At 39.8% G+C, this 25,626-nt stretch overlaps 1 protein-coding gene and 1 pseudogene across 1 annotated transcript; both read right to left on the bottom strand.

Moving 5' to 3' along the window:
• Positions 1-335: 335 nt before the first annotated feature.
• On the bottom strand, positions 336-4,502 carry LOC110687047 (annotated as a pseudogene).
• A 1,055-nt stretch (positions 4,503-5,557) lies between these two features.
• On the bottom strand, positions 5,558-6,139 carry LOC110687039 (RNA polymerase II degradation factor 1-like). The gene has a single exon (XM_021863671.1). It carries the CDS (start codon positions 6,137-6,139, stop codon positions 5,558-5,560), a length of 582 nt encoding a protein of 193 aa, XP_021719363.1.
• Between the last annotated feature and the right edge of the window lie 19,487 nt (positions 6,140-25,626).

Raw genomic sequence — 25,626 nt, 5'->3', positions numbered from 1 at the left:
ACGGAAATACACAAGGAGGCGGTATAGGTTGATCTCGAAGATAACCATCAAAACAAAGCTACTTACATCCTACGCTTTGTTTGGATAGCTAGATAGTAGGGAAAAGAATGGGAGAGAAAGAGGACAAAGGCTAACTTTTTTTTCCCCCCTCCAATCTTAAGGAAATGATGATGTTTATCCAAACAAAGAAAGTTATTCCCCTACCTTTCACTTCCCACCCTTTCTCTCCATTACTTGTTATCCAAATATATTGAGTCCATATTCTAACCAAACTCGCAAACTAATTTTGTGACGTTATTTAATATAAGTGCAGAGACAAAGCAGCAATATAGTCCTTCATAGTAACAAAAACACCCTGCAATTATCCATAATAACGCACATTAAAAACACAAATACCAGATAACATACTATTAAAGCATCACGTTCTTGGCTACAAGAGCCTTAGCACAAATATAGGCTACCCAAAATAGACATCAAACTTAGTTCAAACACACATTATAAAGTTTTAACTGATACTTGGACATCTATCCTTATTATTAAACACACCAAGCTATATATTAAGAGTATTAGATTCACGCACAAACGCAACCTAAAGGTGCATGAGGCCAACACCCTTTGAAACATGAGCTGTGCGAGACTTCCTTGACCAATCCATGGAGCGGAAGTGCAACATAGGAGAAGCAAAGCCCGGTCAGATGAAATACATGAAGTTTTTAATGTCAGAGTGAGCTGGATTTCGATTAGACGGTGATTCTCCTAAAGGACGCTGCGCATCACAATACAATCGTCCTCTGAAGGCTAACCGATCAGCATAGTAGATTGGAGGAACCAGTGAAACAGGCTTAGAACACTTAGCAAAGGTGAAGCACAGGTGATATATGAACTGCTGCAACTTCTCAGGAGAAAATTTGTGATCATCCCACAGGACATGGTAGTGAGTCGGTTTGCTGGTACCCATGCTCCCACAGTGACTGCAGAGATAGAAATCAAATTGTGATGGATGCACTATATCTGTATCCACCACCATGCCAGGACGTATGTTATTTTCATCATCTCCATGGGCTGCTCGAAATAAGCGTGTCAGGTGCCGTTTTTGAGCAACAATAAGTGTTATGGTAGGGTGGTAATTATCTATTTTCCGCAATTCATCCTTCAGATCCAGAAGCTCTTTATTGAGTACCATATCAAACTGCCCTTCACAGACACCATCACGAAATATCACAAGCTTATTTGGTTTGAATCTATTAATATTTTCATAACATTTTATCAGCTCTAGACATATAGATCCAAACATTTTAATTTCCTCCAGACGATTTTTCTGATAGCTTATTCTGGGAATATATTTGTTTGCAGCTGGCCAATTCATTGAAGCAACAACAACTACTGATTTACTCGAGGAATCCGAGGGAGGTGGGTGATTGACATTAGCACCAATAAGCATCACATGGTCTGCAGCTTCATCAAATAAAGAAGGTTGATCATTAGGCTCAACAGTGCTACCCCCCAGCTTAGCATTTATCTTTATGCCAAGATTAGCCAGCTACTGGTCCTGCCCTCTTTTTGCCATTTCAAAAAGGCAACACTGGGTAAGAACTCCTATCTTTGTCTCAGAAACCCACTTAATATTCCTATAACCAGTATGCTTATGCGCCATCACACATAATACAAGCTGCAGGTTACTTTCATTAGTTTCGTGTGCCTCACGCTGAACCTGTTCCAGAACACGAGTTACTGAGTCTGTGCTTTCCAATTCATCCATGCTAGCCCATATAGTACACACCGGATCCTCCATATGCAGCCCTAGTGTATTGCAACGTCTAATAAGATTCTGAACAAAGAGCATCACCAAATCTACTTCTTTCGGAGAATCCGGATAGTTGAATACCACAACAGCCCAGTGCTTAAGGGATGTGCCTTCAACGACTAAATTTATAACAAGATTCCACTGGCATTTCTCTTTGTCCACATCTATAGCTCTTACATAGCCATCTAGATTTCTCAACTTCAATTTTGGCGGCTCCATCACCCCAAATTCAACTGTTGTCATGCTTGTTGTGACATAAATTCCAAAATTTATTCTAATTTCACCCCTATAAAAATACAGAGAATCATGTCAAAGGTACTCATAGCATTCATAGAAATGATACAATAAATTTGACTACCCAAAATAAATTTTTTGCATTGGAATAAAGTAGCAATGGCAAGACAACAAGTACATTGGTTATTAAATAATGCATTATAAAAACAGCCCAACAAATGCTCTTTCTGATTTTTGAATACCTTTTCGTAGCAGAGCCAACTTTCTGAGATAGAGGGAGCATTATATAAAATTCAGACAATAGTGCACATATCCTATATGTGGGTGCCTCAAATGACCAGCATAATCTCTTTATCATCGCAAACAAACATGATTAAAATTAAGCATTTCGTCACATAACGTACATCCTTGTGTCAGAATGTAGGTTCTAAACTTCTAATCAGTTGCATTTCAAATTTAGTCTTTGACACTCACAGGAGACTGGAGACAGTGTCATAGCATAACAGTTTAACCCACAATGAATTAGCATTAAATCAGAATGTCCTAGACACATGCTTGATACCTTTAACCATTAAAGTATTCCAAAAGAAGAAAAAAACTGCTGTATAAAATATAACAGAAGTGAGAAGACTAAAACCTTATAGATGGAATGTTACCTATAATTCTAATAAACTATTCACTACAAAACCTGTAAACAAGATGTGTCAACCAATCAAGTAAAGCACACAGAATGAATGACTGCAGCAAATACAGATCAGCAACGTAAATAATCATGTATAATACTCCTTACCATTTCTTTTTGTTGTTCTTGTTCTCATTCTTGTTTTAAAGTTGTGTTGCAAATGGAAGGCAGTATTGTGTTGATAAATACTCTCTCCGTCACAAAAAAATTCCCCATCACGACTAATCCAACAACGCTTATCTTGATAACATTTGTTGTTTATACTTATTCATTTTACACGTTAGTAATAAATAGTGCCAAAAGTCATAGCGGAAATAAAAAGCACCACGTACATGTCTCATTTCTCAATGTGTAGTTTCCAAATATTAATATTTTATATAACATGCATTTCAAGATATTTAAGCTTAAATGTGTGCATAACAGACTATGAAAAATGTGAAACAAGAACCATATAGAAGGAGTAACTGCATTAAACAAGGATTGTAGCAACATACTCAAGAAGTCCATGCTTTTGTTCTACCATGCCGTTGATTTTACTTTTCCTTTTCTCAGGAGATAAAACTGACATTCCCTTCAACTTACGATCAGCTTGTTTGTCCAGATCGGACAGATCATCCTTTGGAAACCTCTGGCCTTCAACCAATTTACAGAGCTCTATGGGAACATAATTTACTCTTTTGCCTTTCCCAAATTTTAGGCAGGGTAAGTTCTCATGTTCTATGACTGCCTTAGAATACCTTTCCCGAAAATATTCAAGAAGACTTATCTGTCTTGTAGGTTGCTCACCGTCAGGAGTTCCAACAGTGAAGGAAATGTCACGTGCACTTTCGTCTGTCAACCCTTTTACAGCATATATTGATTTATCAGAACGATGGGTCACTCTAACTTTAAGACCTACCAATGCCTTCACAATTTTCTTCCAATGTTTACAGAATGTGTTAGGGCCGTTAGCATAATCAAACTTCCAAGAATGAAAATGCTCCGAAAGATATTCACGTACGTTAATTGAATCACGAAATGCCATAACTGAGTAATCGAAGCATAATACTAAGCCTTTTGAAGTTAGCTTCAGACTCTGCTGAAACCCTTCTGATGCTAGAAGTCCACACCCAAGACGCTCCATTGGATTGTTTTCGTAAAAGCTTTTGCCAATGCTGATCATTTTCCTCCTGGGATTCTCCTTCATGACAACACCCAACCCTTGCAATACTTCACGGGGAAGCTGCGGTGAGTTCCACCAAGATAATCATTCAATCTACATAGCTGCAGCGTATTCACATGCTTGATACTGAGCTTGTATTTGCTGCCCCTCCCATCATCCTCACGAGAAAGCTCCACTGTATAATCCCCAGCTGGCAAAAGAGCTGCACTGTATATGTTCTTCTTGCCATCAAAACCATACTTTTCTATGAGATCTGGTTCTTCTTTTTTAAAGAACTTTTCGATAATCAAACTCAGAATAGCCTTTGGTATCTTTACAGGGGAGGCACTGGTAGATGAGACTTCAGGCTTGACAGCCTTTGGTATCTTCACAGGGGAGGTACTAGTAGATGTGAATTCAGGCTTGACATCAATATCATAGTGTTGAATCACAATATTTGATTCAAATTTGACATTAAAATGATTGGCGAGAAGTTTCACATTTCTTTCCTTTTATGAGCTACCATTTTCAGGTCGTTTGATAGGCACTAATCCTCCACGATCAGAAGCTCCATTTGACTCTGACGACTGCGTCCCTAAAGTAATATGATTGATTGAGAATAAAAAACGTATTAACACACTTCATTATGAAGCAAAACAAAGCAAGAAAAAAAATATAATGGACTGTCAGGCACATGCTTCTTGATTCAGAACATTTACAACTACAATACAAAAACCAACTGCCTTGTGCCTTCATTCCCTGAATTCTCACAACAAAAAGATGCCACACAACTTATATATTGCAATCGAAGGAGAACAAACAAGTCATACCATCTGTAGAATAGTGTAATTACTACTTTTCAGCCAATTTAATCACCATACATAAAACCATAACTGACTACCAAAAAAATATAAATCCCATTTCCGAAAACCCTTAAACTATGTTACCTCACGAAACAGGCTTGTTCAACGTCTCACGAAAAGGAGGAGAGTCTAGCCACATACACCCCCGACAGTTAAAGCTAATTTAAGCCGATGAGGCTAGGCTAATCGTACATTTCTACACTTAGTATCAAGAATTATGCATAAAACACAAAGTAAGAGTTTGAGAAACAGAGGATCGAAGAAGCTAAATGCAATAACAAATCATATACAATGAATCTCAATGCAAAATAATCCATATACTATTGTTCACAAATCACATATCAATATTATTAAAAATCACCCAGATGATCTCAAATTCGTACAAGGTAATAATGGCAGAACTAAAATTCAACCCAAACATCAACAAACCAAAGCAGAAAATCAATCCAACAAAATTTCCAGACAATTTATCAGTATTATATGGTAAATAATGAATATCGATGAAATTATAACATTATTATTATATGTTAAATGCAAATCATATAATATCAACAAAACATGTACGATGAATATTCACAAATAATCCATATAAAATTCACAAAATCACACATCAATATTGTTAAAAATCATACAGATGATCAACATTCAAATTCGTATAAGATAATAATGGAACTAACTAAAATTCAACCCAAACAACACCATAACAAGAGCAGAAAATCAATCAAACAAAATTTGCAGACAATTTATCAATAATACATAGTATATGATAAATAACGCAAATAACGACGACATTATAACATTATTATTATAATTTCTGCGAATTATAACAATGTTTAAAGAGATATACCAGAATCAACATCAAGATCAGGAACAGACTTAGCACATTGTCGCAATTTAGCAGCAAAACCATCACCAACACACGCTAGTTGCTTGTTAGAAGAAGAAGAAGAACCCTCGCCAGAATACCTCCTACCAGACCCCATACTACCACCACTCGCCCGCTGCTGCTGAAACTGCGGCTGCTGGTAATGCGGCGGTTGCTGCGGCCACTGCTGCTGATGCTGCTGGAACTGCGGCGGTTGTTGCGGCCACTGCTGGCGCTGCTGAAACTGTGGGCGCGGTTGCTGAGGGTGGTGGTGCTGGAACTGTGGCCGCGGTTGCTGATGCTGCTGGTAATGCTGATTACCACAACCACGACGACCAAACCCGCCTCTTCCGCCATGAGTAGCACCTCCGTCTCTTCTGCCATGAGTAGCACCTCTGCCAATTCCGCCATGACTACCACCACCTCCGTCTGTACTGCCATAGCCAGCACCTCTTCCACCACTACCACGACCGCCGCCGCCCTGACCGCCACCGCCATCTCCTCTTCGACCACGACCACGACCATGTCCTCTTCCATAACTACCTTCCATTTTTGTTTTTCTTACACAAACCTTTTTTTTTTTGTTTTTTTGGTTTTGAGAAAATTGAAAATGTTAGTGATGAAAATGGGAAATTCAACTGTTGTGTACATATATAAGAGAGGAATTCTAGAAGGGTCGGAAGCCCAAAATTGTGAATTTACAATGGTGTCCTTTTTTTTTTGCTTGGCGGTTAAGCTTTTGATAATTTCATTCACCATTTTTATTTTTTTGGTTTTAATATTGTGTACTTTGGAGTATTTGGGAAGAAGTAGAAGAAGAAGAAGGGTGACTTAAGTCAACGTTTGTTAGAGAATTAAAGGATTTGTTGCTGACGTGGAAAGAAAAAGAGTGTGAAAGGGGAGAAAAGTGACGAAAGCATGGGAGACGCGAGTTGTGACTTATTAAAGGAATATATCTTTGGAGTTTGTTTTTATTGCAATATGTAACTTATTTTTGTTCTTTTTTTTTTTTAGTACTGTAACGGCCTCCACAACTAGGCACCCATATGGCCATATTGGCCATATTTATGGGTTTGATTGGATTTTATGCGAGTTGCGGGTTAATAGCGTAATGTTTCGGGTTAATAGCGAGTTAATTGTACTCCGTAATATTTCGTGTTAATAAGAAGGAGTTGGAGAAAAAAAAATTGAGAAGAATGTGAGAAGGGGAAAAATAAATGAAAAATTTAGGAAGCAAGTGAGAGTAAAGCGTGTGGGTTTATGTGAATATGATTTTTTTAAAAATTAGAAAGATTGAGACAACGTTAATATAATATTTTATGTACAAGGGAGTATATATTATGTGCGAAAAAAAATCCTTTTTTTTTTTTTTTTGAAACCGCGAATTTTTTTTATTTGGGAATAAACTCTTATTACAATTTGGTATTATGACCTTAGCTTCTATTAGGGTTGGGCAAAAAATCTGATCCGATCGATCCGTTGCGTGATTCGGCTGATCTGTGTTGGGTTTCGTAGCGTCCAACGCTACGCGGAAGAGAAACCCACCCAAGACCCGCTCACTAATTAATGCAACTAAATATTTAATCACATAATTAACAACATAAAAGAGAGAAAGAGAAAAGACATTCTTAGCCTTGACGCGTGCTTCGCTCGATTCACGAGCTCTTACTTCAAAGCCCGAGCCTCGCAAGTGCGACGGCCTCCTACGGCTCGCACCATCGACCCGACCCGAACGGTCTTAGTCCCGAAGTTAGTCGGGACTTGACCAATAAAATTTAGAGTATTACAAACTTAAGGTTTTCTCACTTTACTAAGGAGATGCCTTTTTAGTTCCACTCAAGTGTTCTTCCCAAAACCCAAAACTTGGGTATTTATAGGGAATGGAGACTTGATCTCCGTTCTCCCATCAATGTGGGAGATTTGCAATTTTCTCTAATTTATTTTAATAAAAACAAAATAAAATTGCAATTCAATCAACAAGCTACAAGTGGCACAAGGAGGGAGAGAGAGTAGGTGAGGACCACCAAGGGGGGAACAACTCACCTTGCTCCCCAAGCCAAGCACCAACCATTGGTCCTCACACAAAAACTGGACCACTCCACCACTTGGCTGGCTAGCAGCCTGCCTTGACTGCCAAGGCTGCCAGCTAGCGCCTAGCACCAAGGCTGGGTTGTCCAGCCAGCACGCCTATGCATGCGTGCTGCTAGCAAGCACGCATGCTGGGCTGGTGCCTATGCGCTGCTATGCGAGGCCAGCACGCATAGCGTGCTCCTGCTTGGTCCCCCTACGCTGCCATGTAAGCACAACGTGCAACGATGCCTGACCCAGCTTGGCAAGCAAACACGCACAACCTAGCACTTGCATCCGCAGCATGCTGTTAGCATGTGCAATGCTTGGTGCTAGCGATGGTTGGGTGCTTGGCCTAGCATGCTAGCAAGCACGCAACGCACCATGCTTGCGATGCTTGCGAGCTGTGCTTGCCCATGCCTAGCACGATGTGATGGCTAGTGCTGTTATGCTAGCACTCCTAGCCATGCATGCACAGCCACACAACACACACGCATGCACGTATCTTGCGATGCTTATGCCATGCGATGTGCATGTGCTAGGGGATGTTAGGCACCCATGATGAGCATGGGTTGGTGACCTCGCCCAGCCTAGCACTTGCATGGCTAGGCCAATGTGAGGCTACGGCTAGGCTCAAACTTGTCGCTTGCTTGATTTCACGTCTCGTCGAATTCTATATTCGACTCGACTTGCGACGCTCGGTCTCGACGCTCTAAGCTCGATATCCGACGTCTTTGTTCATAATACTCTAATGACTCATCTAATCCTTCGGATTGATTCGTTGATTTGGATCGGTTATTCGATTGGGGTGCGACCCGAAGGGTTCAGTCAATTAAGCCGTAATATTAATTATGCATTATTATTACTGATCGGAAGCGGCCTCCACCTAGGCATTCCGATCACTTAACCTCACTGAAGAATTAGCTTTCTAATAATTCCGAACCCTTTATCGGAATAATACACTTGTTGGAAGGACACCATTCCTTTCAATCTCCCACTTGTCCTTTCGGACAAGTGTGCAATTAGTGTATAGCCCTTTTCCTATGTCGCTTAATGTCTCTTCATGAACTATAAGGTAAGATTCCTCGTCATCCTTATTACGTCCAGAAGTGTTTCTTGATTCCCGGGTTTGACTGTCAATAAGCAGATGATTTCTAAAATTCATTTGAGCACGGCCATGCATTTTCACAGTCTTGCTCTTCGAGAGGCCTTGTAAACAACAAAGACATATTCCCTATTGTTAATAGGGGGACGTTCCCAGTCTTGTACTGTAAGCTTCTCTTACTAAGAGGACCTAGTCGCCTGAGTGTTGCCGTTATAATCCCTATTTACGATAGACATTTGACAACACCAAAACGACTAGTACTCAAACAAGAGAACTTGCAATACTCATGGTCGAGGAAAAAGGTTTCGATAGCTATAATGAGAAATATACTTATGACGATTTTATATCTCTTAAAGCAAGTATTCTCATAGGTCGATCTGGTATAGTTCCAATCTAGCACCTGTGCAAATGATTTATGACAATCATGTCCTCGTAGCACAAGAAACGGTGTTATAAATCATACTTCACACTAATCTCAAGTGGTCATTAATCGTCCATCGTTTAAATGACCTTGATTAGGGATAATTTTTGATTAAAATATTCAATGTTTACTTAATAGGTGTTTCTTTATTCGAGACATGGTCTTGATACCATGTTTGGAATATTCTTTGTAATCGAACGGACTTATTATTTAATTTTAAACCACAATTAAATAGAAATGGAGTAATAATAAATTTGCTGAAAATTTAATTGCTCCAAAACTGAATGGTTCAACATAGTGTTAACATCAAGTTTAATTAAAACACATATACACGGAAATTAAAGCCAATCTCCAACATGCTTGATCCCCATTGTCTCAACGTGCTTGTTGTGCTTCACTTGAGGCAAAGGTTTAGTCAATGGATCGGCAACATTGTCGTCCATTACAATCTTACAAATTCTGATTTCACCCTCGGACTTCCATTCCCTTATCATGTGAAATCGCTGCTTGACATGTTTGACCTTCTGGTGTTCCCTTGGCTCCTTGGCCTGAGCAATAGCTCCATTGTTGTCACAATAGAGTTCTATCGGACCCTTGATGGAGGGTACAACAATAAGTTCACTAATGAACTTACGAATCCAAACTGCCTCCTTAGCTGCTTCCGAAGCTGCCAATTATTCGGCTTCAGTTGTAGAATCTGCAGTGGTGCTCTGCTTAGCACTCTTCCAACTAAACGCTCCTCCATTTAGGCAGAATATGTACCCTGACTGCGACTTGGATTCGTCTCTGTAAGTCTGGAAGCTCGCGTCAGCATAACCTTCAACAACCAAATCATTACAGCCACCATAGACCAGAAACTTATCCTTGTTCATTTTTCAGGTACTTTAGGATATTCTTGGTCATAGTCCAATGCTCTTCTCCTGGGTCTGATTGATATCAGCTCGTAGCACTTAAGGCATACGATACATCCGGCCTAGTACATATCATGTCATACATGATCGATCCATTAAACGAAGCATATGGAATCTGACTCATCCTCTCTCGCTCATTAGGTGTCTGTGGACACTGCTTCTTGCTGAGAGTTATGCCATGGGACATGGGTAGGTGCCCTCTCTTGGCCCTTTCCTTGTTGAATCGTGCCAGTACCTTATCAATATAAGTACTTTGGCTTAATTCAATCATCCTCTTAGATTTATCCCTATAGATCTTGATACCCAATATGTACTGTGTCTTTCCCAAGTCTTTTATTGAAAAGCACTTACCAAGCCAGCCTTTTACGGACTCTAACAGTTTAGCGTTGTTTCCAATGAGTAATATGTCATCGACATATAAGACTAGAAATGCGATGTCACTCCCACTGACCTTCTCGTAAACACAAGACTCATCTGGATTCTTGATAAAACCAAACTTACTAATGGCTTCATCGAATCACAGATTCCAACTTCTGCTTGCCTGCTTTAGTCCATAAATGGACTTTTTAAGCTTGCATACCTTCCCAGCATTGCTTAGATCAACAAACCTTATGGCTGTGTCATATACACATTTTCTTCCAAAATCCCATTAAGGAAGGCGGTTTTGACATCCATTTGCCATATTTCATAATCGTAATATGCAGAAATCGCTAGGATAATCCGGACGGACTTGAGCATTGCGACTGGCGAAAAGGTTTCATCATAATCAACTACGTGAATTTGCCTGTAACCTTTTGCCACCAGTCTAGCTTTGTATATAGATACATTTCCATCTTTGTTTGTTTTCAACTTGAAAATCCATTTGAAACCGATAGCTTTGCAACCTTCGGGCAAATTAACCAAGTCCTAGACTTGATTTTCAAACATGGAGTTCATCTCGGATTTCATAGCCTTTTTCCATTTTGCAGAGTCGGGGCTTGTCATTGCTTGTTTGTAAGTCGCTGGCTCATCACCATCCATAATTAGGATGTCTTGATCTTCGGTTAAGACAATACCAAGGTATCTGTTTGGTTGAGATCTTGGCCGTTGCGACCTACGCTGGGTAATAGGTTGAGCATTTGCATTGTCGGTTTGACTTTGACCAATGTCATTAGTTGCTTCTAAAGTACTTTGATTGTCAGTTTTGTCAGGTTGACTTTGTTGCTCGACCTCTCGAACTTCGTCAAGTTCGATTTTCCACCCACTTGTCATTTCGGAAAGGTGTTCCTACTCCAAAAAGACACCATCACGAGCAACAAACACTTTGTTCTTGGATTTGTTGTAGAAGTAATACCCCTTGGTTTCTTTTGGGTAGCCCACAAAGAAACACTTGTCAGATTTTGGGTGAGGTGTGTCAGAAATTAATCTCTTGACATATGCTTCGCAACCCCAAATCTTAAGAAAAGGAAACCGTGGAGGTTTCTTCGTCCATAATTCATATGGAGTCTTTTTGACAGCTTTTGACGGAGCGCGATTCAGAGTTAGTGCCGCAGTTAGAAGTGCGTGTCCCCAGAAAGAGATAAGAAGTTCACTAAGACCAATCATTGATCGAACCATGTATAATAAGGTTCGATTCCTCCGTTCGGACACTCCGTTCCATTGTGGAGTTCCGGGAGGTGTCAAATCTGAAAGAATACCATTTTCTTTCAAGTGATCGTCGAATTCATGGCCCAAATACTCGCCACCTCGTCCGATCGAAGTGCTTTAATTTTCTTGCCAAGCTGATTTTCAACTTCACTTTGAAACTCTTTGAATTTCTTAAAAGATTCAGATTTGTTCGACATAAGGTAGGCATAACCATATCTACTATAGTCGTCCGTGAAGGTAATGAAGTATCTATAACCATGCCTTGCGGGTGTACTGTACTCATTGGTCCACATACATCCGTATGTATTAGACCCAATAAGTCACTTGCCCTTTCTCTTAACTTGGAGAATGGGTGCTTTATCATCTTGCCTAATAGACATCCTTCGCAATTTTCAAACGACTCTAAGTTGAATGAGTCAAGAACACCTTCTTGAAGAAGTTTCTTGATGCGTTTGATGTTAATGTGGCCAAGACGACAATGCCACAAGTAGGTTTGATTTGACTCAATGGTCTTAGCTCTTTTGGCGGTATCATTAATTTGTCTAAACATATGTAAAACATGCAATTTTATAAAACATATAAACAAGACATTTCAAAAACCAACCATGGATTAAGTCTTGTGATCAAAGTAACCCGGTGTCCAACACCATAGATCAAAAGTATGTTCAAAAGCATGAGAAACAAACATTGTTTAATTACAAGCCATAGACAAAATAAATGTGCCTACAAGCACGATCAAAAGTCCATCTCTGTCGTCCGCTTGTTGTTGCTCATCCACTTGTGAAGCCCTCTCACTTGGTTCCTGAAAAGGAAACATAAAGTGAGTTACACATGGTTTCCATTACCTATGAATAACTTTATACACAAGTGTTAATGAAGATACCTGAGGTAGATGCCACATTCCACTCCTCCTCATCCTTTCGTAAGAGCTTGCATTCCCTGTTGTAGTGGCCTTGCCCACCACAATAGAAGCATCGAATCTTCGCCTTGTTCTTGAACTCCCTCTTCCTTGATCTCAAGGGCCTTTCGGTCGCTCCATAGGAGGTGGCTTGGCTAAGAAATTGCACCACCTCTCTTAAAGAGCGTGTCTCCTTTCCCGCAGATATATACACTCTAAGTGCATCATAGCCCGAGTGGAGTGAAGCAAGCAAGATATGTCCCGCCATCGTATCCTCCAATGAGATTCCGAGAAGCTGCATGTGCTTGAAGATCCTAGTCATTCCAAGCATATGAGGTCGGAGGGGCATACCAGGTCTCAATTAGGTATTATAGACCCTTGACCAAAGCCGGTGCCTCTCCTTAGCAAGACAACCCACATCCGGTGGCTTTATCTTCATGTTTGAGAGTGACCTAGTCAAATCAAACACGAGTCCATCATAGTTGCCATTGTCACTCTTGGTGACTCTTAAATTGACAACATCCTCAAGTGCTTTGAGGAATATGTCCGGAAAATAGAAGGAGAGCTTTTCCTTCCAATCTTCCAGGATGGAATTAGCCATTAGATGTGTGACTTTCTTGCAATCAGAAGACCATTTATCATGAGCCTCATCGCTCATGATTCCCTTAGAGAAGAAGCTTGGAATGGGAGTATCAAGAGTGTACTCCAAGGAACAATTCCGAAGAGTTTTCCTGAGTTCCTCCTCCCATTCCTTAAAGTTGACCAAGTTAAGCCTAAAAGCCAACTTGTCGTGGAGTTCCGGGCACATAGAGTTGTTATTTGAGTTACTTGTAGACATGATTCTACAATTAAAAGAATTTGAAATGAAAAACCATTCATAAACCAATAAGTTTGAAATTTAAAGCGTTCATGCAAATTTTCAATCTTATTGAGCATTTTATCCACGCATTAACATTAGTCCCTTTTCGGCGAGAATAAAATGGTTCCAAGATCCCAAAAATCAAAAAGTGATTAAGCATACTTTGGCTTGTCTTAACACTTAATATTTTAGGGTAAGCAATCCTATCGCTAATAGCTCCAAGCTACTCTTGGTTCGATAAAACGTCGCATCTAATGCTTCCTTGACATTTATCTCCATTGCCACGACATCTAAGGACTCCTTTTTGATATCGTTGAGCTTAGCTAAGACGACTTGTATACCTAGTATACCTTACGTTCCTAGGGAAGCGGTGATGGCCTCGCTTTGGCGTAGCCCATCACCACGCGCATTAGTTTGGTAAGTGTCGTTCTTGGAATGACAAATTTGGCTCAATATTATAGGGACCTAGGGTTTCTATGTTGGTTGATTTAAGTGAACTTAATTAATCATCGCAACATTTGAAATCCTAAACATGCATCTATCATACAATTCAATCATATATAAACACAATATATATAAATCATAAGTATAAGATGCCTTTGGCAACTAGAATGACCCCTTGAAATCTTCAAATCTTTAAGGGTCTCCGATGCAACTTCTTTGGCTTGTCTTCTTAGAAACACCGTCTTTGAGACATTTCCGCTAACTATGCATCTACTAGCTACTACTACGACTAGGAATAATCTAAATATTTAGGTAAAAAAATACGCAATGGTACGCATACCGTATTTAGATTTACAAAAATACATAACGGATCGCAGTCCGTATTTCCTATTCTAGTCGGGCCCCACTAGTTGCCATTTTCACAAAACCTGTGAAACAATATACATTCCATTCATCTATTCACTATATGTGAATGGGCCATGCATTTTACAACGATAAACAAGTAACAATGAATAACACGCGCAAATAAGTAACTAACTTAGGTGGTTTATCTAATTAAAACGCCTAATTAAAACTAGTCAAAGTTGTTAAATATATTATGTGATTAAGACGCAATTAGTTCATGCAATTAATGAAGCTCCCACTAAATTCCGCATCTAACTTAATTAATCCAATAAATTAAGTCGGTTAACCCAAATTTTGTCAAAATTATTTTTTCAAGAGCCGGAAGAACCAAGGCCTAGCCTCGTTAATATAATTAAATAAAATTAAAACGGCAAAAATTCGCAAAACTCATAGCCCATGTAACATAAAAATCAGCCCACTAAAACCGAGTGCCTAGCATCCTAGCCATGGGGCTAGGCTTGCTAGATATCAAGGTTGCGGCTTGTGCGTGCTTGGGCGCAGGCATGCTTGCCTAGCAAGGCACGCTACGCCTGCTGGCACCAGCAGCATCGCAACATGTGTGCTGGCGCTGGCAGTGTGTGCTGGGCCTGCTGGGGCTGCGAGCAACATCCAGCAGCATGCACCAATAGTGCACTCCCAACCCGCCACACAGCAGCACCATGATGAGGTAGGAGCACCACCATGCGCACCTAGGTAGCCACATGTGGGCTGCGTGAGCAGCCCGGCTAGCCTTGGTGGCGATTGGGTGATTTTACCTCGATTTGCGTGCTTTTATCTCGGGATTTCAATCCCGATATATGTATGACATAAAATTAATTCTAAATTTATTTTAGAATCAATTTATGGCAAAATGAAATATAAAATAAGTCCAACTTAATTAAATTCAATTTTAATAGTGCACAAGCCTAAATTATTCAAGAACCATTCTTTACATCAATTTAGGTCTATCTTGATGCTACAAATTTAAAGGGCTACACTCATAATTAATTTAATCAAATATAAATTAATAATGAGATTTGACAAAATTAAGGAGGTTGGAAAAATAAACCCTTTCATCCAATGTGAAATCTCCAACAATAACTTGTGTATAATTGAAAAATTACATCTTCCAATATGAAGATTAATCAAATTTCAACAACAAGTTTTGAACTTTTAGGACTTTAATCAACTCAAAATGATTAAATCCAAAAATTAGTTCAACATGGAATTTAGCAATCAAAGTTCCAACCAAATAAACAATTAAAGATTGGATCTTTAAAATATTAGGGATTTCAAAAATTACAAATTCACTATAAACATTCACACTTAAAGCAATTTATTTGCAAAAATGTGAAAATTTCAAGTTTATGTGAAAAATGAACTCACCAAATTAAGCACCAATTATGACTTCATAAACATGCTTAATAAGGTTTATAATTGCAGTAGATTAGTGATGCAACCATACATTTAATCTACCTTTAACAACCCATAATAAATCAAGGTTTAACGATTTAAAATTTTTTAGTCAAAGACGAAAAACCCCTCGAAAAACATGTTTCTGGGTGGATTTTGGCTTCTAGACAGTTCTCAAAGAGGGTAAAATTATAATTTAGAACGTCGATTCCACCCAAAAATCACTATTTTTGAGTCAAAATCTGGGTTCGTAGGCCAAAATTAGTAAATTACGAGATTAAAACTAATTAAAACGAGCTTCTAATCTAATTAGAAAACAAAACCAAAATTTAAATCCATTTTAAATCACCTCAACTAATTATTAGTTAAAATAATTAAAATGAGCGCGGCTTCGATACCGCTGTTGGGTTTCGTAGCGTCCAACGCTACGCGGAAGAGAAACCCGCCTAAGACCCGCTCGCTAATTAATGCAATTAAATATTTAATAACATAATTAACAACATAAAAGAGAGAAAGAGAAACGACATTCTTACCCTTGACGCGTTTTTCGCTCGATTCACAAACTCTTACTTCAATGCCCGAGCCACGTAAGTGCGACGGGCTTCTACGGCTCGCACCCTCGACCCGACCCGAACGGTCTTAGTCCCGAAGGTTAGTCGGGACTTGACCAACAAAAACTAGAGTATTATGAACTTAAGGTTTTCTCACTTTACTAAGGAGATGCCTTTTTAGTTCCACTTAAGTGTTCCTCCAAAAACCCAAAACTTGAGTATTTATAGGGAATGGAGACTTAATCTCTATTCTCCCATCAATGTGGGAGATTTGTAATTTCCTCTATTTTATTTTAATAAAAACAAAATAAAATTGCAATTCAATCAACAAGCTACAAGTGGCACAAGAAGGGAGAGAGAGTACCAAGGGGGGACCAACTCACCTTGCTCCCGAAGCCAAGCACCAACCATTGGTCCTCACACAAAAACCGGACCACTCCACCACTTGGCTGGCTGGAAGCCTGCCTTGGCTGCCAGCTGGTGCCTAGCACCAAGGCTGGGCTGTCCAGCCATCATGCCTATGCATGCTTGCTGCTAGCAAGCACGCATGCTGGGCTGGTGCCTATGCGCTGCTATGCGAGGTGCTGGGCTGCTGCTTGGTGCCCCTACGCTGGCACGCAAGCACATCATGCAGCGATTCCTGGCCTAGCTTGGCTAGCAAGCACGCACAACCTAGCACTTGCATGCGCAGCACGCTGCTAGCATGTGCGATGCTTGGTGCTAGCGATGGCTGGGTGGTAGGCCTAGCATGCTAGAAAGCACGCAACACACAGCCTAGCCCTAGCCTCGCATTGGCCTAGCCATGCAATTGCTAGGCTGGGCGAGGTCAACAACCCATGCGCATCTTGGGTGCCTAGCATCCCCTAGCACACGCACATCGCATGGCACAAGCATCGCAAGATGCGTGCATGCGTGTATGTTGTGTGGCTGTGCATGCATGGCTAGGCGTGCTAGCGTAGTAGCGCTAGCCATTGCATCGTGCTAGGCATGGGCAAGCACAGCCCGCAAGCACGCAACACACCATGCTTGCGATGTTTTACTAATGTGTGTGTTGTTTTAATAGCAAGAAGGTTGACGCATTAAAGTAAGTAATTCAATTACTTTATTATTCTTTTGATTTTGGAGTAGAAATCATGTATAGGATGTGTTGAATTATTTAGAGAATTGTAGACTAATTTCATGTTATTTAATTAATTTACTTAGGTTAAGGTGTTATATTATTAATTAAATAAGTAATTAAAACAAAGAACCACAATTGACGGTTGTTGTCGGTTATAATTGTATGGTTTGGCTGTTTAATGCATTGTGTCGTTTGGCTTCGTTAGCAAAACAAAACTCAAGTGACGGTTGTGTCAGTGAGTTTCATTGCATTGTTTGGCTTCGGTATTGTGCTTTATATATATATGTTTAATAACATATGATGAAATGATCCATGAGAGAAGTCAGTTTATTATTTTTCTTCTTGAATGATATTGCAAGTTACAATTATCATCATCATAATAATTCCTCAAATTTTGTTTTACATTCGATCACAAATATACTACACACTATCGTGATTGTCTTCGTTGTATCTCCTAGTAATTTCGTTATACCCGGTGTGTTTAATTAAGGTAAAAATATTACTTTGGGAAAATGATTTTGTTAACGCCTCGAATTGTTAATTTGTCCATTTTCATTGCATTTTTGTGACCCGGTAAACACATTCCCCAACAATCCAAAGTAATATTTCTACAAAGATGGCAATGGTGAAAGAATTGACATCAAACTTTCAAAAGTTAGACAAGTTTAAAGGAGTAGAATTTCGAAGATGGGAGAAAAAGATGCATTTTCTGTTGACTCACTTGGAGTGGCGTATGTTCTCACTTCCCCGAAGCCAACAGAGGAGGAAAATGAGGCATTGGAGGTCACTAGGAAACGCAACAAGTGGGAGAATGGCGATTACATTTGTCGTGGGCACATCTTGAACGGTATGTCAAATGAGTTGTTTGATATTTATTTGTTTCATGATTCCGCTAAAATGCTTTGGGAAGACTTAGAGTCGAAATATATGGTCGAGGATGCTTCTAGCAAGAAATTCCTTGTTAGTAAATTTAACAATTATAAGTTTGTTAACAGTAGGCCAGTCATGGAACAATATCATGAGGTGTAGAGGATTTTAGCACTAGGCGAAAAATGGTAATGAACACCGGTTCAAAACCCCCCTTTTGCACCGGTTTTGAACCGGTGGAGATTTGCGGGATGATAAAAAAAAACTTTAGCACCGGTTCAAAACCGGTGCTAAAAACAAACAATTCGCACCGATTCTTGCTGTGAACCGGTACGAATAATGGCCCAAAATAATAATAAAAAAACTTTTGGCACCGATTCTGTTTCAAAACCGGTGCCAAAAGTGATAGAAACACTAACATATATATAAATTCACATAATTTCATTTAAAGAGGCTGTAATATTACAATTAACCAACACTTCAACATCTTTATGCTGTAACCTTGGTGATCCTACTGACTGCTGCTGTTGTTGGTCCTTTTTGCTGTTTTGCGGTGCTGACTGTTCTCAGGCTCTTGGGTTCTTAAGGCCTGTTCTTGGCTTCTCTGAAGAACAATAATGGCTGCTAAGAAGGTTGTTGGTGTTGTGTGTGGTTGCTTTAGTGGTGTCTGTCCCTGTTGGTGCTAGTGTTTAGCTTGTTGTCTTCTACTTTCTGCCTCTTCTGCTGGGTGTCTGCTGCTGGATGCTGGTCAGGGTGTTTCTATGGTGTACAGGCCGCTGTTGGTTCTTGCTATGGCAAGATTCTGTTGGTGCTATTGTTCGTTTGTTGGTTTGTTCTGCTTATGCTGTTGGCTACTTTGTCTGTTGTCTATCTGTGCCCCTGGTCTTAGCTGTTTCTTCTGCTCTCTTTTCTGGTTGCTGCAACCTGGGTTTGGTGCTTCTGGTTTGCTTGTTGCTACGTTTCTTGCTATTCTGCTGTTGCTGGTTGTTTGGGGTGCTCTGCTGGTGCTCAAGGTTGCTGCTCGAGATGGTTGAGGAAGGTGTTATCGAGAGATCATCCTTCACCATGTAGTTAGCTGCACCTTTAACATACCCATCTATCTCATCCCAGCTAAATGCACAAAATCTTAAGAGAAATGGTGAAGCAAATGCTAAGGTGAACACTTTAGTAATACCAATCTAACATGTACTTGTACTTCTTATGTGCTAGATAAAGTTAGAAGTATGAAGTATTAACCAAGTCTGTGGAATTATGCATACTGAACTTAGGCCTTTAGCTTGAAGATGTATACACCTAGTTCTTGAAGATGTATGAAAAGGTGGTGATAATCAAGTGAGGATTTTGTAAGATTCTATGTACAGGGGAAGCATAATAAATGACATTACTTGTACTTGAAAATTCAACAACTCGTATATATTTCGATTTCAGCAGCTTAATAATCACCATATTACAACAACAATTGCAAGTGAAGAGTGTAATGAATCACTTGGACTCGTGCTTATCAAGTAGGATAGGAATAAACAGAAAACTCAACAATGTAGAATTAAAAGAGTCAGGAGAACTTAGTAATACAGGTGACAAATGAAGAAGAAATTATACTCCAATTGAAACATTAAACAATAAACTTTAAGGGGATTCCTGGAATGCCGGTAATAGAGGAGGAAAAGTTAATGAATAAACATTCTGAAATTTTTTAAGTGCCCGAATTGAAGGTAATGTTAGGTAAATCGAACCCAGAAAAGCGAAGAAGAAGAAATTGAATAGAAAATCAATTTTAGGAAAACTGTAATTATACTCATGTGTAAAACTGTAATTCAAATGGAATGAAGTCTTTCTAAAACAATGTTTGTTATGGTATGAATCCATCACCGAGTTTTTTTTTCATCCAAAAACTTCTCGAACTGTGTTACCTCAACTATCAGTGTGTGTGCAACACTAGACTGGAGCAAATCACAGTGAGAAGATGTAAGATGTAAGTGAGTCCCTTCATCATATGGATTATATTAGTCTAACTACTTACGGCCAACGAACTCATCACATTAAGGTCTGTCTTGCACACATGATATCCTCTCAAAAATAATGTACTGGCAACAACAAAAACCAACAATACCATCAATAATTCAGGGACCATCAACAATACCGTCAACATCAAACCACATGAACCATTACCAACAATTATTAAAATCCAACCTGGCATGAACAATTACCAGAATCAACAATACCATCAACAATTACCAACAATTACCAGCATCAACAATTACCAACAATTACCAAAATCCAACCTAGCTAGCAACTTGCGTTGCTGGCATACAACATGAATCAGACATCTACCTCCACCTTAAACATGCATCTAAGTAAAGAATTTAAAAAAATATCAGAAAACTAAAAAAAAACAGATAAGGTAAGGGTTACAGAAATCTACCAAGAACTGTGAGCAAGAAATTTCAGTTCGTAGAGGGGGACTTATCAGGAAGATGTACATCTTCCTCGCTAGAGATTTTTGCTTTAGCACCATGAATTCTTCGAAGGGTCAACAAGGAGACACTTGGAGCGTTTTTCAGAACCAATCTGGATCTAGGGTTAGAAGAACCACTGAGTTTGGTCCGTTTTATAGAACCAGAACCACCAGATCTACACTCCAGTGCTGCTGGTTTTGTTTTGAGATTGGAAATCAACCCCAATGAACTGGGTTTTAGGTTTTCTTCACCGGAGAACACAGATTCTGCGAGTTTGGGGAAAGAGAAGGCAAGAGAGAGCCTCCATTGTTGTAGATTGAAGAAATAGACGGCGGCGACGATGATGGTTGTCCTAGGCTCAAATTGACGGCGGTTTTCTAAGGAGAGCAGCAATGGTTGAGATTGAGAGCTAGAGATGAGAGAGAGGCAAATGAGAGAGAGCGAGAAATTGAGGAAAGAGAAAGAAAGAAGATAGAAAGAGAAATAAAGGAGAGGGGCGAGTTTTTTTTTTTTTTTTTTTTTTTTTTTTTTTTTTTTACATTTACATTCGCAGCGGTTCGAACCGGTGCCAATAACATCGTTTCGCACTGGTTTGGTTCGAACTGGTGCGAAAACTCTTTCCCCCAATCCCGCCTATTTTTTTTGGCATCGATTTTTAAAAACCGGTGCCAAAATGGCGGTGCTCATTTATGTTTTTCTACTAGTGTAGGGAGTCTTAGACAACATGAAATTAATTTTGATGAGACCTTTATAGTGTCATCTATAATAGACAAATTGCCTTCCTCTTGGAAAGACTTTAAGAATGGTTTAAAGCATAGAAAAGAAGACATTAATCTTGAGGGATTAAGTTCCCATATTCGAATTCAGGAAGAAATCCGTGTTCAAGAAGGACAAAAGGAGGTAAATCCTAGTTCTACCATCGTTAACATGGTGGAGGATGGAAATTCCAATGAGAGGAAAAGGGGATATGACTCAAACAAATATAAGGGCAAAAAGCCTAAAGTAATTGGTGATGGTAAAAAATCACGTGCTTGTTGGGTTTGTGGAAAACCCGGTCATTTTAAGAAGGATTATACAATCTGGAAGAAGAAATTGAGCAAGAAAAAGTCTCAAGGTGGGAAAGGCGATGCTAGCCATCCCAAGACAAACAAGGTAATTCTTGTGCACAAATTTCATTTAATTCGTTTATGGGTTATGTGTGTATGATTTCTGAAATCAATTGTATACATGCTAATTGTTCGTGGTATATCGATTTGGGCGCATCGAGGCATGTGTGCAAAGATAGATCATTGTTCAAGACTTTCATGGAGGTTAATGATGGAGAGATTCTCTATATTGGCAATGACTCTACCGCAAAGGTGCTAGGCAAGGGACAAGTTGAACTAGTTTTTAGTTCGGGAAAATCTCTTATTTTAAGAGATGTGTTTTATACTCCCGAACTTAGGAGAAATCTTGTATCCGGTGCGATCTTGAATCGATTAGGTTTTAAAATGGTTTTTGAGTCGGATAAATTTATTTTGTTTAAAGGTGGTCAATTTGTAGGACTTGGTTATTTGTGTGACAATATGTTTAAATTAAGTATTTGTAATACTTTGAATGATGTTGTGTATGTTGTTAATGACAATTCTTCTTTATGGAATTTAAGACTTGGTCATTGTTAATTATAAAAAGTTTTATTTTATGTCTAAGCATGATTAAATTCTCATGTTTGATCCAAGGATAGAGAAGTGTAAGACATGCATGTTAACAAAAATCATTTCCTAATTTTGTTAAGAAAAATAATTCTTTGCTTGATTTAGTGCATAGTGACTTGTGTGATTTTCACAGCACACCTTTTTAGGGAATAAGAAATATTTGGTAACATTTATTGATGATTTTTCAAGGTTTTTTTATGTTTACTTGTTATTCTCTAAAGATGAAGCCCTTGACAAATTTAAAATCTACAAAAGTGAAGTAGAGTTGCAAACTAATGGAAAGATAAAAAGATTAAGAACCGATAAAGGAGGTGAATACTATGACCCAAGTTATTTCCGATCTTTAGGTTTAGTACATGAAACCACCGCGACATATACACCACAACAAAATGGTGTAGCGGAAAGGAAGAATAGGACACTAGAAGAAATGGTTAATTCTATGTTGTCATATTCGGGTAAGTGATGGATTTTGGGGTGAAGCCGTTTTAACGGCTTGTTACGTGTTAAATCGTGTTTCTATGAAAGGGAAGGATGTTACCGCGTATGAGCTATGGTATAAAAGGAAAGCAAACTTGAGTCTTCTCAAAGTTTGGGGTTCTAGGGCAATTGTAAAAGTCCTGGAACCTAAACGTAAAAAGTTAGGTGAAAGAGGAGTTGAATGCATTTTTATAGGATATGCGGAACATAACAAATCCTATAGGTTTTATGTAATAGTGAAAAATGACTTTTGGTCGGTTCATACCACCGTTGAGTCAAGGGATGCATTGTTTGATGAAAATAGATTTTCTTCAAATTCCTAGGCCAAAGGATATTACTCCAAATACCGAAGCTCAAAGTTTTGATCAAGTTTTAATTGATTAAGAGGTGGATGACCAAACTCATTTAGAGGAGGCATCTACATCATCATCATAACCTAGGAGAAGTAAAAGGCTAAGGAAAGAAAAATCCTTTGGCCTGGATTTTCATGTGTACTTATTAGGATCATGGGATGAAGTTTCAACACAACATCTATACATTTTTAATGTAGAAGATGATCCTTTAACTTATGACGAGGCTATGAAGTCTCGGGATGCTCCATTTTGGAAGGAAGGAATTAATGATGAGATGGATTCCATCATGGGAAACAACACTTGGGTGTTGATTTGGGTAAAAATACCCAGGCCACGTGGTCCAATCCAAAGGGGACACGTGTCACCCTAGGAGAGGTCCAGAAAGGACCAATCACCAGCTGACACGTGGCATTCCCAATCAGTAGGGAAAAACACGGCCTTCAGGGCCCAATTCCCGAGGAAGCCGCAAAACGGCGCAGCCACTAAATCTAGGTCATAATGACCTAGGTAAGGGCACATTTACCAGTGACCCTATAAATAGGGAGATTTACCCCATTTTGGGGACACATTCATTTTTTGACATCACAATCAATTCTCTTACAACAGAGAAAAACTCCTGATCTCGGGATACGAGAAGATCTACTTTTACTTTTCGCACCTTTTACTCTCGTTTGACTCTTACCAACTTTGTCGTTGGAGGCGGAACCCCGCACAACCGGAGCTTCTGTTTGTTTGCAGGTACAGGCGAAGGGAATCCGGTCTTGGTGACGTAACTCTCCCGCAGCACAGATAAAAAATCGCAAAACATTTGGCGTCGTTCGTGGGAAGAGTGCCTATAAGATGGTTTCTCAATAGACTGTACTGCCTCCTAAGGACAAGCATCCAGAAGCAAAGGCCCATTCGGACCATGATACAGATTCTGATCCAGAGGTTGAAGTATATACGGCTAAAGATAGATCCCTTAAAACCAGACGCATCCATTTCAAGGATAATAGGGAACAGGGCATTTATCAGGCGGGTCCGAGTAAGTCAACCGGCCAGCCCTTAGCAGCAGGACAGACTGCTCATATCACCTGAGACGAGTTCATGAAATTCATGACAAGTTTCAAGGAAGAGATGAAGGACTTGATCTCTAAGAAAACGGCTGGACCCAACAAGGGTCAGTCAGCAAAAAGGCCCTCTCACTCTGAGAAGGCTAAGTTGGTGAAAGACAGGCAACCCACTCCGCATCCCAATACAAAGGAGGGGGGCAGGCCTTTTATCGATTGGTCCAAGTTCCCCTGCCTAGACCAGGGAAAGAGGAAGCCCATTCGGTATACTGAGCCGGATGGCAGCAAGAAGACTTACTCTAATGCTCGAATCATCATTGAGCAAAAGAGAAACAAGCAATTGTCTGACTCGGCATCAACGTCGACTGTGCTAGACAGCTTCAAGAATACCTCGATGAGGTATTCCCAATCTATACAGGAGAACCTGTCAAGCGGTCTGTTTGTCCATACAAGTCCTCGGATGATAGGCTCAGTCCCGTATGTGCCCCTACAACCATACAGGCCGTTTTCCCAATCATATCATCAACCTTTTTCTTCGAGGGTCAGATGGCATATCAAGTTCAGCCACTTGTCTGGCAGCTCCGTTTGCTAAAACTTGGTGAACAACCTTTTCCGTTCTCCAAGGAAATAAACGAGGCGGCACAGCCGACCAAGGTTAAGAACGTCTTGGTTGGAGCTTATGACGGCACCACCAACCTAGAAGACCACCTGATGGCTTATGCCAACCTTATGTATCTACAAGGGTTGGATGATGCCGCATGGTGTAGATGCTTCCCAGCCACACTAAGGGGCATTGCCCAACAGTGGTTCGGCAACCTGCCACCTGGGTGCATAAACAATTTTAAGACGCTTGCGTTCTTGTTTGCCTGTAACTTTTGCATGAATATGCCCACCAAAAAGATAAGTCGTGACTTGGGCGCGGTATAACAAGGAGACAGGCAGGGGCTCCGTTCTTATGTCAGGCGGTTCAATCTAGTGAGAATCCAAATCCAAGGACTGTCTGACGATGTTCCTTATACAGATTTTTTCAAGGGTCTGAAAGACGGGTCAAATTTTAAGTTTGACCTCGTCCGGAAGAGACTCGCCACTCTTCAAGAGGCGTTAATGGAGGTGGAAGCTTGTATACAAGTGACCGAACTCGGCTCCACAAAAAAGCAGTCGGACTCAAAGAAGTCTACCAAACAAAAAGGGAGTCGGCAAGATCAGTCGGCTTAAAAACTGAAGAGATAAAGAAAAGAAAAGAATTTTGGGTGGTTGAGGACTCTAATCAGCCAAAAAGAAGAAGAAAGAGTTTCAACCATACGTCCCAAGGTACAAGTTTGACAAGGACTTCTACTCCATC

Source organism: Chenopodium quinoa, unplaced genomic scaffold, assembly GCF_001683475.1.
Source record: "Chenopodium quinoa cultivar QQ74 unplaced genomic scaffold, ASM168347v1, whole genome shotgun sequence".
NCBI classification, from domain to species: Eukaryota; Viridiplantae; Streptophyta; class Magnoliopsida; order Caryophyllales; family Amaranthaceae; genus Chenopodium; species Chenopodium quinoa.
The sequence above is the reverse complement of the archived record's forward strand: the minus strand, read 5'-3'. Positions and strand labels throughout refer to the sequence as shown.

Excerpts from the sequence above, each read along its gene's own strand:
- LOC110687039 (XM_021863671.1), bottom strand. The coding sequence starts at position 6,139 with ATGGAAGGTAGTTATGGAAGAGGACATGGTCGTGGTCGTGGTCGAAGA.